Here is a 16,225-nt window from a genome sequence, read left to right as displayed (position 1 = left end):
ACTCAGGTGGCCCTTCACCTTGCTGGGCTGTGGAACCAGAAGAGCTCTTGAGCCACAGGGCTCCAGAGGAGGCACTTCATGCTGCCCCAGGTACTCATACACTCTACTCTACGGTCCCCTCAATGCAGTTCCAGGCACCTGCACTGCTTCTCCTTGTCTGGATACCTATGCAGGCCAATCCTATCCTGCATGAGGAGACACCTCCTTTCCCTCCCTGGGACCTGCCAACTTCCCTACCACAGGTAAGTGTCTCGTGTTGCAAAAGGCCCTGAAACCTAGACCTCTCCAGGCTCTAGGACATTCCCTCCACAACCTTATCCATGCTGAAGAACTCTGGCAACCTTCTCATTTCTTGCACAGAGGTTTATCTCACCACGGCACATCCTCCTCAGCTGCCTTGCCTGAGTTGAGATGCAGGCAGCAGGCCAGCACGCATTTCTCCAGGCACAGACAGTGAGGGCTCAGGCAGTGTGCAGGAAAGCTCTCTCTCCCTGCCCACCTCCCCTGCGCACTGGACTGCCCATATGTCTGCAGGGACAGCCTTCCCTTGCCCTCACGGCTGCTGGGCAGGGCAGAGGGAGGGAGGCTCTGGAGCACAGGGGCTTGTCCCGTCTCCCGTACACAACCGGAGGGTCGGGAAGCCCGCTCAACCAGGCTGTGCACAGCAAGAGGACACACAGATCCCGGCTCAGCAGCCCTCGCGATGTCTGACCTTGAGCCCCCGTGCACCCGAATGCAGGATGGGTGTCATCGTCTTTAGTGGAAGAGGAGAGGGGCCAGCTCTGCTCTCGCATGCGCAAACAGGGGCTGAAGCGATGCAGCTGCTCTGGGGACCAGGCCATGCACCCCCTCGAAGCAGGACCCACCCAGCCCCACGGCCCACTGCTGAGTTGGGCTCTCAGGGTGCCCACCTCCCTGCCTCTGTCTTGGTGGGGAAGGGCTGGGTGCACACACAGCTCTGGAAGCTGCTGCAGGCTCAGCGCTCGCTCCCAGGGAGGCCACCTCAGCCAGACCCAGGGCACAACAACCATTACCCGAGACGTAGCTTTGAAATTCCAGCAGTGACGCAGCCCCAGCACCAGCCGCCGTGACACCCTGCACTGTCACCGTGTATTGGCTTCCAGGTGTCTGATGAGGTGGCGTGTACTGAGTGACAGACTGGTTCACCACCACTTGCTTGAATTCAAGGAAGCTGCCATCGTGCGCTCTCCTGGCCGTGATGTTCAGCTAGGGGAAGGACAGGGAGCTGGTGGGGAGCAGCACCGACCTCCCGCTCCTGCTCAGGGCACCCCTGCACAGAGGGGCTGCTGCTGCTGGCTGGGGACAGGAGGGGAGCTGACCCCACCAGAAACACCAGCAATGCAGAGCTGCTGGGCCCTGGCCCAGGAGGGCTCACACCTCTGCCCAGGCTGCCTGCACACAGCTCCAGGCGGGGAGGTGCCTGGCAAGGTGAGAGGGACCACAGGGAGTCCGTGGTCCCCTGGTACCTGGTATCCGATGATCTCCCCTTTGCAGGAGGGCAGCGCCTTCCACCTGAGGGAGCCCGTGCTGGCATCCAGCCACAGCTTCTCCAGTTTGTCCGGCACTGGAAGCGCACGAGAACAACAGGGTCATGCATAAGGCCAGCAAGGATTTTTCCCCGCAGAGGTTGCATGTGCTGCACCAGCAGCAAGGGTGTGGTGAGGAAGGGGAGAGTGAGGAGGAGACGTGCTGTGCTCCAGGGCCCTGCACAGCCCCTTCCCCAGAGCCCTACAGGCTCTGAGCAGTCCAGATCCCAGGACCATCACTGCAGGGAGTGGGTGATCAGGCTGAGCTGCTGGGTAAAGTGGATATTTATCCACCTCCCCTACCTCTGACACAGCCCAGAATTGTTCTTTTTCTCCTCTACCCCACCATGCACATATACCTGTATCCTTTGTCCTAAGTAGCCATGTGAACACAACCGTGCTGGGTGGCAGGGAGATGGTGACACTGTAGACAGTGAAGGGCTGCAGAGGGGGACAGGCAAATGTTCCCTCCTGGCCATGTAGCATCTCCGCTCCCTTCACCTCTTCAGCCTCACAGGGAGGGGAGGAAGGCACCGACAGACGGCACGTGGCCCACAGGCGCTGGCAGACTTCAGGGAGCCTGCAGGTCCAGTTCAGTTTGATGCTGGTGCTGGAAATCTCCAAAGTCCCGGGGACAACCTGGAGGACCTCTGTGAAGGAAATATTGCAAGAGGGTCACTTCCTTCCCTTCCCCTCCCAGCCTTGCAGCCAACCTCCGCCATCCCCACCATTCCCTCACCAGCCTGTCCCCAGCACAGTGTTGATGAAGCCATCCCGCCTTCTCCCAGACTACATTCAGGCACCGCCTGCACCTTCCTCTGGCCCTGGACCGTTCCCAGGGGTGCTCTGGGTGCTGCAGTGACTGTGGGAGGGTAACAGCAAGCACTTGTGGCCTCTCTGCAGCTGCTAACCCTGGGGCTAGCAACTGTTCTGGTGACTGGTCCCTTTCATCCACCAGCAATGACTTAGGCAACAAACCCAGCAGCCAGCGCAGGGCTCTGCCCTCCTGCTCCTGGGCTACCGTGCTCTTCTCCAGGCAGACCCATCAGTCTGGCCTGGGCGTGCTGCCCGGGGCCCCATGGACAGTGGTGAGGACGTGTCCCCCGCGGCGCTGTGCAGGGTGCCCCGGCTGCCAACAGCCTGGGCAGAAACCTGGGATGCGTCAGCAGCAGTTTCCTCTGGAGTGAATGCCCACGCCATGCCCTGACCACCCCGAGCACAGGGCACTAACGCTGTGGGACACACGCAGCGTCACTCTCCCTGCTGGGGAGAACAGACTGAGAGCACTGGGAGAGTGGCTGGTTCGCTCACTCACCCACACAAGTCATGTTCCCCTCCATAGGGTGCCAGCGGCCTGTGCCGTTCCTCACAATCCAGCTGCTGCGAGGAACCGTGGAGCCTTCCCTTGGCGTCAGCTTCACACATTTGATCTCCGTAGCAGAAGACCAGTACCCTTCAGGGCATTTCATCATCACCTCTTCACTGAATTCATAGAAGACCCGGTCTGGGGCAAGGATAAACCTGGGGTCCCACTGGGGCTTCTGGCATTTCTCTGCACCAACAAGACGGGAAAGTGTTAGCAGGGCAGAGGGTGGCCCTGCAGGGCATGCCAGGGGATGGAGAGGGGGATCCCCTTCCTTGGCACTGCAGGGCAAGGGATGGAGCTGCGGGACACCACACGGAGCAAGGGGCTGAGGGCAAGAAGAGCCCCGCGCTGCTTCCCCCAGGCCTTCCATGAAAGGCCAGCAGGAGCTGGAGCTCCAGGATTCGGAGGCACCACGCAATGCTCAAAGCTCCATAGGGATGGAAAGCTCAGCATTTGGCTCTGGAGCCTCAGAGCCCCCTCAGTTCAACCTGGAGACGTGCGACATTGAGGGCTGGCAAGGGGCTAGAAGGGGACTGGACAGGACACTGTGAAAAATTGAGCCATGCATGGATCTGGCCCCATGGGCCCTGCTCAGAGATCCACAGGATTATCATCCCTTTCCCTACCACCCATGTCCCCACACTCCCCGTGCTCACAGCTGCCTGTGGCCCAGCCTGAGGGGACATGGGGCACACGGTGAGTTGGGCAGCACCTGAGGATAGCTCATTCCTGACTTTCAGCATCTTGTACGGGCTTCCCACACCACCACAAGCTGGTTCTGGGCTCCCTCACAGAGGACCATGACACCCTGAGGATTCCTGAGAAGACAATAAACGCTGAGACCTCAAGCTGACTCCTCCAGTGATGGCATACAGCAGAGACCAGGAGGGGAGACCAGCAGATGGGGAGGAGGCCAGGCACTTGCCCTGTGCTTGGCCTTGAAGTCAGAGCCCTGCAATCCTCCTGCCAAAATCATGATGCCATACAGACCACATGCTCCACTACACGTACTGTGCCATGCCCAGCGCTTGAGCTTCTCTCCCTCGTGCACATGTTGTCAGAAGCCCTCAGGGAGATCCATGGCACTCACACACCTCCACCAGGAACCTCCCACCCACCCGTGAATCGCAGGCTGGAGCCCTGCACACCCAGCGCTCTGCCCTGGCCTGGCATGGGCAGCTCTGGCCACTGCCCCCCGCCATCATCCCACAGCCCCTTCCTGCTGGGACCCTCAGGGACTGAGGCTGCCACCAGACCCCTCCCCGCAGAGGCTCCCCTGGAGCCCCAGGCCAAGCACAGGGCAGGCTCAGGGGCTGCCTCAACACGGCCTTCAGCAGCACCTACCATTTCCCCAGGCAGGCAGAGAGCCCAAAATCTCCTGTGCACTGAAACCTCCTCTGCACGCAAAGCCTGCCCTCCCCTGCTCAGGAAGGGCAGAGCAGGGCAGCCAGGAGAGCTCCTGATGCCTCCCTTACCCATGCACTCCACGTCAGACTGAATGTGGATCCAGTCACCTCTGCTGTCCCTTCCCAACCATGGGTCTGTGTATAGACGATTCCAGTTACTGATGGGTTGGTCTTCTCCCAAACATTTGACATGGGTGAAGGATGGCTGGAAACTCTCAGGGCAGCTCAGCAACACTTCATCGTTCTTCTTGTAGTTCTCCTGGTCTGGTGCCAGCCGGAGTCTTGTGTCCCACTGGGGCCTTTGGCACGTTTCTGGCAGAGTTGAAAGTGGGTGTTAGTTGGGGTGGGAGGTGATGAGGTTGGGCAGGGGTATGCGGTGGGGTATCAGCAATCCCTCCAGCCACTGAAGGGAGAGGGAAGGTGACACATGCATCTGCCAGGACATGACACCTCAACAAGGCTTGTTGGGAGGGGACTCTCCTTGTGCACCCTAAGCAAAAATGATCACTCGTCCATGAACCTCCCCATCCACCCTTGTGTCCAGGGACATCCTTAGCCATCCACCACAGCCCGAAGCAGGGAGTTTCCCAGGACAATCGCCTCTGCACCAGGAGACCCCCTCCAGCCACTCATTAAGACCTGCCACCCTCCCTGACTCAGGTGGCCCTTCACCTTGCTGGGCTGTGGAACCAGAAGAGCTCTTGAGCCACAGGGCTCCAGAGGAGGCACTTCATGCTGCCCCAGGTACTCATACACTCTACTCTACGGTCCCCTCAATGCAGTTCCAGGCACCTGCACTGCTTCTCCTTGTCTGGATACCTATGCAGGCCAATCCTATCCTGCATGAGGAGACACCTCCTTTCCCTCCCTGGGACCTGCCAACTTCCCTACCACAGGTAAGTGTCTCGTGTTGCAAAAGGCCCTGAAACCTAGACCTCTCCAGGCTCTAGGACATTCCCTCCACAACCTTATCCATGCTGAAGAACTCTGGCAACCTTCTCATTTCTTGCACAGAGGTTTATCTCACCACGGCACATCCTCCTCAGCTGCCTTGCCTGAGTTGAGATGCAGGCAGCAGGCCAGCACGCATTTCTCCAGGCACAGACAGTGAGGGCTCAGGCAGTGTGCAGGAAAGCTCTCTCTCCCTGCCCACCTCCCCTGCGCACTGGACTGCCCATATGTCTGCAGGGACAGCCTTCCCTTGCCCTCACGGCTGCTGGGCAGGGCAGAGGGAGGGAGGCTCTGGAGCACAGGGGCTTGTCCCGTCTCCCGTACACAACCGGAGGGTCGGGAAGCCCGCTCAACCAGGCTGTGCACAGCAAGAGGACACACAGATCCCGGCTCAGCAGCCCTCGCGATGTCTGACCTTGAGCCCCCGTGCACCCGAATGCAGGATGGGTGTCATCGTCTTTAGTGGAAGAGGAGAGGGGCCAGCTCTGCTCTCGCATGCGCAAACAGGGGCTGAAGCGATGCAGCTGCTCTGGGGACCAGGCCATGCACCCCCTCGAAGCAGGACCCACCCAGCCCCACGGCCCACTGCTGAGTTGGGCTCTCAGGGTGCCCACCTCCCTGCCTCTGTCTTGGTGGGGAAGGGCTGGGTGCACACACAGCTCTGGAAGCTGCTGCAGGCTCAGCGCTCGCTCCCAGGGAGGCCACCTCAGCCAGACCCAGGGCACAACAACCATTACCCGAGACGTAGCTTTGAAATTCCAGCAGTGACGCAGCCCCAGCACCAGCCGCCGTGACACCCTGCACTGTCACCGTGTATTGGCTTCCAGGTGTCTGATGAGGTGGCGTGTACTGAGTGACAGACTGGTTCACCACCACTTGCTTGAATTCAAGGAAGCTGCCATCGTGCGCTCTCCTGGCCGTGATGTTCAGCTAGGGGAAGGACAGGGAGCTGGTGGGGAGCAGCACCGACCTCCCGCTCCTGCTCAGGGCACCCCTGCACAGAGGGGCTGCTGCTGCTGGCTGGGGACAGGAGGGGAGCTGACCCCACCAGAAACACCAGCAATGCAGAGCTGCTGGGCCCTGGCCCAGGAGGGCTCACACCTCTGCCCAGGCTGCCTGCACACAGCTCCAGGCTGGGAGGTGCCTGGCAAGGTGAGAGGGACCACAGGGAGTCGGTGGTCCCCTGGTACCTGGTATCCGATGATCTCCCCTTTGCAGGAGGGCAGCGCCTTCCACCTGAGGGAGCCCGTGCTGGGATCCAGCCACAGCTTCTCCAGTTTGTCTGGCACTGGAAATGCGGGAGGACAGGGTCATGCATGGGGCCGGTGAGGAGGGGTGTTCCCAGAGCAGGGTGCAGGCAGCTCTGGCCCAGGGGACAGGCTGCAAAGGGACCCCCCAAGCAGGCTTTGTCCTCCACAAAGGCTGCATGTGCTACACCAGCAGCAATGGTGTGGTGAGGAAGGGGAGAGTGTGGAGGAGATGTGCTGTGCTCCAGAGCCCTGCACAGCCCCTTCCCCAGAGCCCCACAGGATCTGAGCAGCCCGATCCCAGGACCATCACTGCAGAGAGCAGATGATCAGGCTGAGCTGCCAGGTGCAGGGTAACTTTACATTTCATGTAGGAGGACACGTACCCGTTTCTTTTGTCCTGAGGAACCGTGTGTACAGGATCGTGCTGGGAGGCAGAGAGATGGTGACACTGTAGAGAGTGAAGGGCTGCAGAGGGGGACAGGTAAATGTTCCCTTCCAGCCATGTAGCATCTCCTCTTCGTTCACCTCTTCAGCCTCACAGGGTGGGGAGGAAGCCACTGCCAGCCGGCACCTGGCCCAAATGTGCTGGCAGGCGTCAGGGAGCCTGCAGGTCCAGTTCAGTTTGATGCTGGTGCTGGAAATCTCCAAAGTCCCAGGGACAACCTGGAGGACCTCTGTGAAGGAAACATTGCAAGACGGCCACTTCCTTCCCTTCCCCTCCCAGCCTTGCATCCGCTCTCCATCATCCCCACCATTCCCTCGCTAGCCTGTCCCCAGACATATACCTGGGATGCATCAGCAGCAGTTTTCTCTGGAGTGAATGCCCAGACAATGCCCTGACCACCCTGAGATCAGGGTGCTAACGCTGTGGGACACACGCAGCACCACCCACCCACATCCCCACCCTCCCATTGCTCACAGCTGCCCGCAGGGAACCAGCCCCGAGCCCTCTCGCTGTGGCCCAGCCTGAGGGGTCACAGGGCACGCGGTGTGTCGGGCAGCACCAGAGGACAGCTCATTCCTGACCTTCAGCATGTTGTGCTGGGCTTCCCACACCAACACTAGCTGGCCCTGGCCTCCCTCACAGAGGACCTCCTGAGAAGACAATAAAGCCTGACCCCAAAAGCCAACTCCTCCCGTGGCAGCATGCAGCAGGGAATGGGAGGGGAGACGGGCACATGGGGAGGAGGTCAGGCCTTTGCCCTGCCCACATGGGCTGAGAGTACCCAGGGAGCAGAGACCTGTGATCCCCCAGACCCTGACGCAATGCTTGTGGCCACCTTTACCACGCAGGCCTGCCTGACCTCCAGCACTGCAGCCCCCTTCCCCTTGGCACATGCTGTTGCCAGAAGCCTTCAGGGAGATCCATGGCACCCACACACCTCCACCGGGAACAGCCCACCCACCCGTGAATCGCAGGCTGGAGCCCTGCACACCCAGCGCTCTGCCCTGGCCTGGCATGGGCAGCTCTGGCCACTGCCCCCCGCCATCATCCCACAGCCCCTTCTTGCTGGGACCCTCAGGGACTGAGGCTGCCACCAGACCCCTCCCCGCAGAGGCTCCCCTGGAGCCCCGGGGCAAGCACAGGGCAGGCTCAGGGGCTGCCTCAACACGGCCTTCAGCAGCACCTACCATTTCCCCGGGCAGGCAGAGAGCTGAAACCCACTGTGCACACACAGCCTGCCCTCCCCTGCTCACGGGGGAGAGCTCCTGATGCCTCCCTTACCGATGCACTCCACGTCGGACCGAATGCGGATCCAGTCACCTCTGTTGTCCCTTCCCAACCACAGGTCTGTGTATGCAGGTTTCCTGTTGCTGGCGGGCTGGACTTTACCCAAACATTTGATTTCGGTGAAGGATGGCTGGAAACCCTCAGGGCAGCTCAGCAACACTTCGTCGTTCTTCTTGTAGTTCTCCTGGTCTGGTGCCAGCCGGAGTCTTGCGTCCCACTGGGGTCTTTGGCATGTTTCTGGTGGAGTTGGAAGGGGGTGTTAGTTGGGGTGGGAGGTGACAAGCTGGGTCAGGGATGGGTGGTGGGATATCAGCAATCATTCAGTTTGTGGTAGAGCGGGGCAGCCAGGAGAACTCCGGATGCCTTCCTTACCGATGCACTCCACATTGGACTGAATCTGGATCCAGCCACCTCTGCTGTCCCTTCCATGCCAAACTACTCTGTATACAGTTTTGCCATTGCTGATGGACTGGACTTCGCTCGAACATCTGATTTTGGTGAAGGATGGCTGGAAACCCTCAGGGCAGCTCAGCATCACTTCGTCGTTCTTCTTGTAGTTCTCCTGGTCTGGTGTCAGCTGGAGTTTTGGATCCCACGGGGGTCTTTGGCACGTTTCTGGCAGAGTTGAAAGGGGGTGTTAGTTGGGATGAGAAGTGACAAGCTGTGGGTGTGCAGCTCCAACAAATGACCCCAGTAGGGCAGTGGCATGCTGGTGGTTGGAGCTGGCTTGTTTGTTTAGAGCTTTTCTGTGGAACAGGCAACAGGCGAGGGCCTGTTTGGAGCCTCTGAGTCAGGACCAGGAGAGAGACCAAGTAAGGGTGACACGATGGTGCAAGCGTGCTCACCTCCCCAGGTGAGAAAATGGACAAAGTCTTTTTTAAACTACTCAGGGGCCAGCTTGGCTAAACAGGGAACTGAGCCGCAGCACAAGAGGCAGTCTATAGGAGGTGGAAGGAGAGGCTGCAAAGAAGTAAGAGAAGCATTGCCTGTGCATGCAGAGGTGGTGCTAGGAGAGCCCAAGCTCAGCTAAAGCTGACCCTTATAAGGGATATCAGGGAACCCTGCAGTTACCAGGCAGCACTGATGGCTCTTGGAAGGGGAGCTCTTCCCCATCCCAGTCTTTGCCAGGGTAACTGCTGAAAAGATGAGGTTTTCTATCCTAACAGGGTAAGGATACAGGGAGAGGCTGAGGGAATAAGGCTTATATAAGCAGCACAAAGTGCCAAAGCCTCAAGCTGAGCCCCACCAGCTTCACAGCTGCAGCTCTCCACGTGGAGGCAGGAGGCACTGGCCAGGAAGGGTTCCTGCCTTTGAAGCCCTCCACAGGAGCACAGACCCCTGGCAGCTGCCCGCGGCAAGATGCTGAGACAAAAGTTCTGTCCCCCGGCACTGCCAGGACAGGGGGGAAAACCAAGGCATCCAGGTCCCCTGTTCCTGGCCTGTCACGCACGAACATGTCATGCCCAGGTGCATTAACCCTCCTCGCACCCTCAGGTCCTCCTGCCCACCCACGTGCTGCCGAGGGATCCCAGACAGAGGGATCCAGCAGCCGGGTGGATGCTGCTCTCTCCTGCGCTCTCTCCCCCACAGATACGGCCTGTGGGAGTGCACCAGCCCCCGTGGGTCTCTGCTGCCATTGCACACCCTCCTGACTTGCCCCCACGAGGCAGCTGCCAGCACCAACAGCCTGCCCTCAGATCTCCACGTCTACGTTCACAGCACCGGCCACAAAGCTCACACCCCACGCCGTGCTCCCAGCCTTCTCTGTGCACTTCACCCAAAATGAGGCTGCTTTGTCCTGCCCTGGTAGATGTATCAGCCAGACTTGCTCACCCAGTGCAAACCGAGTCCGTGAGGAGGCATCGGGGTAGGAGGCGGCCTCCCCTAAGTTAGGACGAAACACCTCTCTTCAGCTACAGGCATCTCTACAACTGCCCGCTCCCCGCCAGCCAGCGCTCATGGGGCTGCACTCCCTTGCAGTGCAACAGGGGCATCGCCACACTTCCCTTACCTGGTAGCAGGTTTTCACGCCATCATCTCAACCCTGCACCCTGGCTCTCCGCCACAAGGGACACTGGCCACCACCCTCATCCTTTGAGACCACGTGTGTTGTCCAGATAGGAAACTTCTTCCCCCGCAGCTGGATCCTCCCAGCACCTCAGATCACACTCTTCACTGCAACCGCCAACAGCCTGGACAGACCTGAAACCCTTGACTCACTCCGAGCCTAGGCAGGCATCCCTGGCACGCACCTTCCCCCCTCCCGTCATTAAACCCCCCTGAAGCAGCGCACACGCCCTCACAGTCCTGCCCCAGGGTGACATCCAGGATCCTTCCCACCCCAGCAGAGTCCGGGCTACCCGTCCAGCACCAAGCATTTGACCAGGGACAGCAGCCAGCGGGGACGAAATCCCTCTGCTGTGGGAAAATCAACCCCGCTTCAAACAGCAGATTTCCACCTGTGGGGAGGAACATTTTTTCCCTAGTGGTGCTTGTTAGGAAACAGGACCCGAAGACTGGTTGTCCCCGAGATGCTCTACAATCTGAAAGGCTAGGCAGAAACACCCTCGCACTGGAGGAGGACGGGGAATGCAGTAAGAGCACAGCCTGGCTCAGTAAGGAGGCTGACGATGACCTGCGATGCAAGAGGACACAGCGACGAGCAGGTTACGCTCCTAAGGGAGTAGAAATCAACAAGAATTGCCGGTGAGGAAACAGCTGGCAAGGCCAAGGCACAAGAGGGGACGTAGCAAGTGGGAGGAATGGGAGCACGACGCTGTCTCGTGCAGGCCTCAGAGGGGAGAGGAAGGTCAGCAAAACTGGGCCCTAGGCACTGTCAGCAAGTAATGCGAGCCTTTGTTGTCTAGGTCTGGTCTAAAGAATGCATGTGGGTCATTCAGACATTGATGGTTATCCCTGAACAGCAAGGACACAGGACACAAAGAGAAAGTAAAAAAAGCACACATCTATGGCAGACATGACTCCTTGATGACACTCGAAGAGCACCAACTGCAGCAAAAGCCCTTGCGGGGCTTGGCACCAGTGCTTTCCTCTCGGTGCAGGTGGAGGTAAGCTCTGCCTCTGCCCAAAGCTCTGCTGGGCTACCCATAATTCAGACTCCAACAGCCTCCTTCGGTGCTGCAGATACCAGCAGCACGGTAGAGGATAATGGCCAGAACCTCAATTTGGTGCCCCACACCTCTTCTACAGACACCAATCCAAGAAATCTCCCCCAGAGCCAGCATTGGCTCCGCTCAGAACCAATGCCTCTACCGAGCCCATCACAGCCTCCTCCAGCTGGGACTCTTCAGGCCAAGGAGGGGAGAGATGTGACTATCAACAAGGCTTCTCAGGGATGGGCTGCAGGGAACAGCAGAAAGGGGCAGGAGCTGCTGCTGAGTCGAGGGGAACAGGCTCCATCCTGCCGACGGCTGCCCATCGCTGGAAGGACAGCATCCCTCCAGCCACCAGCGATGGGTAACATGACTCATGACCCATCCAATGACTTGGCAAGCCACTTCTGCTCCCATTTCCCTGCAGAGAGAATGACTCACGCTTCACATCAGCCCCCCAACTCCCTGGTGCAGAGAACAGACGCTCCTGCTGTGCCCCATGGGGACCTCGACAGGTACCAGCAACCCCAGGGCACAGCACACAGTTTCTGTAGGAAAGTTCATGGTCTCAGTAGGAAGAGGCCAGCAGAGACCCTGGAGGTGCCCGTAGCCTCCTGGCATGGAGAAAGAATGGAACAACGCTGTTAAAGAACAATCCCACTGAACTACCGCTCCCCCAACCGTGGGGACTACAGGAGAGCAGGCATCCCAGCAAACACAAGGATTCATCTCACAGCTCCCCAAGTCTTTGCTGAACACCACCATCACCTTCCCCTGCCACAGGGATGCTGCCCGGATTGCCCCAGGAAGGCCACCGCTGCTCTTATTGCCCTGGCTTCCTCTGTCCCCCGTGCAAAAAGAACCGGCCACCTCCTGCTCCCGGGGACACTACCCACTCCCCGGAGCGACACTGCAGCTCCCGCGCTCGTGGGAGGCTTTCCCAGCACACCGAGGTTTGCTGCCCCCCATCCCCAAACAGACCTTCGCCCCACCACAAACCAACGGATGCCCGAGTGTCTCAGGACTGGTGCAGACACCAGCTTCTGTCCTCTCCAACACTGCCGCTGTGGGCTGATGGGGATAAAGCCGCGTAGCAAATACGCAGATAGAGGAGCACCAAAACCTTTTCTGTAAGAGAGAGGCGCAATCCACTCTTACCTGCTTCCTTGGCTTCCCTCTGGTTCCTGGGGCCAGGGTCCTTCTGTCCCCGTGCAAGCAGCAGAGTGGCAAGCACCAGGAAAAAGGACAGAGCCAGCCCTCGCAGGGCCATGCTGGCACCAAGCCCCCAGGCAGGACTCAGTCTGAGCCGCGCAGCAGAGGTATCTGTGTAACCCAGCGCAGCAGAGGTGCAGACACAGAAATGAAACAGCCACGTAGGGAAACCACATGTGGTGCAAAAAGCTTCCTCTTCGGAAAGACAGCGTCCCACCGGCCGCAGGGCTGCTCCTCGCCCATCTGCCCACAGGCAGCGGGTCAGGCTCAATGGGGTCTCCTGGGTGCCTCGGTCCAGCCTTTTAGCTGGCTACCTCAGGCCCCTGTAGCCCTGCTCCCACAACCCCCGCCCTGAACCTTCTCAAGTTTGCCTCACTCCTCTCTCCCTCCAGATCCAGTGGTGGATGTTGAGGAAAACATCCACCAAGCCCACCCCAGGGTGCTCCCATCACAGCCACGAGTGAGCCACCCAGATACCACATCAGACCTTGCGGTGGTGAGGCGAGAAATCGCTGCTCATCATTCAGCATCAGGAGCAAAGGCCAAGCTCAAAACTCATCGCTCACTCGTGTCCCGGCATCCCCGGCCACAGCCGCCATCCCGGCTGCGCTGGCCCCACCGCAGCGTCCCACTGATGCCAACCTGCGCCTGCTCTCTCCCTCGTTGGCGTGGTTTGCCCGGGACAGTGACTGATCAGTGATCTCCCCATTTTTATCTGGACCCACAAGCTTTTCCACCCATCCTCCTCCCCCTGAGGAGGTGTGTGAGAGAATGGCTGGCAGGGGGTCTGGCTGCAGCCCCAGGTCATCCCACTGCACCTGTGTTCAACCAGGACTTTACTGCTTTTTGTCAGAGCAATCAACAAGAAACTGAGGGTGAGAATGTGCCCAGTTCTTTTTTTTCTAGCAAAGCCAGCTGGTCTCAAACTCTGTCACTTTTGCTTGAAATCTCTCTACTTACCACCTTGAACTGGCCCATCTGCAACAACCTTGCTGTTGAACCCCACCAATTCCAGATCTGACAAGCTCCGGAACCAGCCAGAGGTGGGCTTTTTGCCTTCTCCTCCAAACCTTTCCTGCTACCCTGCTCTGAGGTCCATTTTCTCAGTGCCTTCTAGGGTGTGAAGTGCCACGACATGAACAGTGCACGCAGTACCGGGGGTAAGAGGATCTTCCTGGAGCTGGATGAAGATTTATTCCTCACCCTGGCTAGGTCAGGCAGGATCTTTGGGTATGGGACGGAATTCCCTGGGCGCTCCTCGTTTTGGGCCATAACTCCAAGGTTGGCTCACTCACACTCCCCCAGTCTCCTGTCCCTGAAGATGCCACCACCAAGCTCTTCTCTGAGCCCCTTTCCAGCTCACACACTGTTGCACGGCCCCAAGCTTCCATGAATCCTGTCTCCCTGTGCTGTTGCAATTCTCCTGGGCAGCTCCTCTTTCAACTCTGTGGTTTATACAGCGTCCCTCTCTTTAGCTTCTTCATGCTGCAGCGCTCTGGACTCTTTCACAGTTCTTGCGTACAAGCTTATCCCACCGTGGTCCCCCCTCCTCCCTCACCCTGCCTGCACTGAGACGCAGGCAGCGGGCTGGCTCCCAGCTTTCCTGGCACAGAAAGCACGGGTGCAGGCAGTTTGCAGGGAGGCTCTCTCTCCCTGCCTGCATTCCCTGAGCACTGTGCTGACCGCACGTCTGTAGACACGTGTGCTCTGCCCTGGCTGCTGCAGGGACAGGCAGCGAGGCACAGCTTTCCCTACTTTCACGTCTGCTGGGCAGGGCAGAGGGAAGCAGCCTCTGGAGCACAGGGGCTTGTCCCGTCTCCCATACACAACTGGAGGGTCTGGAAGCCTTGTGCACAGCAAGAGGACACACAGACACAGGCTCAGCAGCATTAGCGCTGTCTGTCGTCAAGCTGCCACCATACACTCATAAGGGGGTGCGTATTATCTGTTCTGCAATTATTTCATTCAGGGACTCTAGGGTAAGATCCTGCTGGAGCTACACCATAGACTGAGAACCAAGCCCTGCCTGCATGACCTGCTGGCTCTGAGGCTGCAGTTCATGGCTTATAAGTCAGGATACTTCACTGGCCCTGCTGCCTTTCAGCTGTGGCATGGGATTCCTGCAAACTCCCCACATTGCCTATCAGACCTCCAGCACTGCAGTCCCGCTCCTCTCTGCACATGCTTTTGCCAGAAGCCCTCAGGGAGACCCACGTCACCCGCACACCTCCACCAGGAACCTCCCACCCACCCGTGAACTGCAAGATGCAGCCCTGCATGCCAGGCCTTCTGCCCTGGCCTGGCATGGGCAGCTCTGGCCACTGCCCCAAAGTTCCTTCCTGCTGGGACCCTCAGGGACTGAGGCTGCCACCAGACCCCTCCCCACCAAGCCTCCCCTGGAGCCCCGGGGGAGCACAGGGCAGGCTCAGGGGCTGCCTCGACACGGCCTTCAGCAGCACCTACCATTTCCCCAGGCAGGCAGAGAGCTGAAACCCACTGTGCATGCACAGCCTGCCTTCCCCTGGCCGTTTCGGCTGTCAGGAAGGGGAGTTCTCTCCAGGACTTGGAAGACGTGCAGGAGTTGCATCCTAACTTCTGGGATGGCAAATGCAGAAAGACAAAACTTGCAGACTTTGGAGGTCTCTCATCAACCCAGGAAGCTTGTGGCATTCCCAAGGAGAAAAGATCACAACCCAAACCCAGCTACTAAGGCAGCTGATACCTATCCAGCTGCCATTTTCCGTCCCTGGGCACCAGCAGAGATGCAAAGACCAGGACAATGCCTCGACTCTGCCATCGCGGGGCTGTGCTGCGTTGATTGCCAGGGCAGGACTGAGGTCCCAGCCCGCACACTGCCTTTCAGCGCACGTCTGTGTAACTGTCTGCAGGAGGTGTAAGCGTGGAAATCAAACAGCCACATCATCCGGCTCGAGAGGTTTCCTCGTTGGAGAGGGAACCTCCATCAGTGTCAGAGCTGCTGCTTCTCTATTCTCAGTGCATGGAGATGTTGTCTTCGAGGTCCAAGGCTTCTTGGGATCCCCCGGGTGGACCAGCCCAGCCTGGTCCCAGCTGGATAAGGTTGCCTTCATATAGAATCCTGCAAAGATACGTCCCCAGACCCTCCCCAAACCTCCCCTGGACATTCTCCTGCCCATGGAGGCTGTTCCCACACCTGCCTGCTCCCAGGTTTGCTAACTTTGTCCTCCTGCCCCACTGAAAGGCACTCCAGCCAGACTGTCCTCTGCTCTCCAGGCAGGACAGCTGCACGTGTGCAGTGATGCTGCACCTAAGAATCCAAAACCTGTGATTCCCAAATGGACTCGAAGGTGCAGCGCCGAAGCAGCTGCGCACAATGCCTGGTCCAGGACGGGGGCACAAGGGCACTGACGTCCTGGAGGATACTCGGGAACAACACAAGTCTTAAGATTCATAGGAATCAACTAGGAGAGGAGGCAGCCAGAACAAGGGTGAAAGGGGTGGCACGCAGTGACTGCTACAGAGCATTGCTTCAACGGCTTCAGGCAAATGGCCGGCTAGTAGGAAGATGAAGAACAAATTGCAGCTATAGACAGAAGGTGAAGCACAGTACTGGAATCACAAAACACCCAGGCAAAGAATACAAAGTGTCAGAGGAGCTCACACAATTAG

At 58.9% G+C, this 16,225-nt stretch overlaps 1 protein-coding gene across 1 annotated transcript; it reads right to left on the bottom strand.

Moving 5' to 3' along the window:
• Nucleotides 1-4,407: 4,407 nt before the first annotated feature.
• LOC142075835 (uncharacterized) lies at nucleotides 4,408-12,635 on the bottom strand (the record flags this gene model as incomplete). Its single annotated transcript, XM_075137818.1, has 6 exons — nucleotides 12,524-12,635; nucleotides 8,625-8,867; nucleotides 6,904-7,194; nucleotides 6,461-6,558; nucleotides 6,008-6,200; nucleotides 4,408-4,631 (listed from the first exon to the last, which is right to left on the bottom strand). Coding segments are annotated over exons 1-6 (1,161 nt in total), but the record flags the coding sequence as incomplete, so codon positions are not given.
• Nucleotides 12,636-16,225: the final 3,590 nt, after the last annotated feature.

Source organism: Calonectris borealis, chromosome Z, assembly GCF_964195595.1.
Source record: "Calonectris borealis chromosome Z, bCalBor7.hap1.2, whole genome shotgun sequence".
Lineage (NCBI taxonomy): Eukaryota > Metazoa > Chordata > Aves > Procellariiformes > Procellariidae > Calonectris > Calonectris borealis.
Note: the sequence above shows the minus strand (reverse complement) of the source record. Positions and strands in the feature narration are given on the sequence as shown.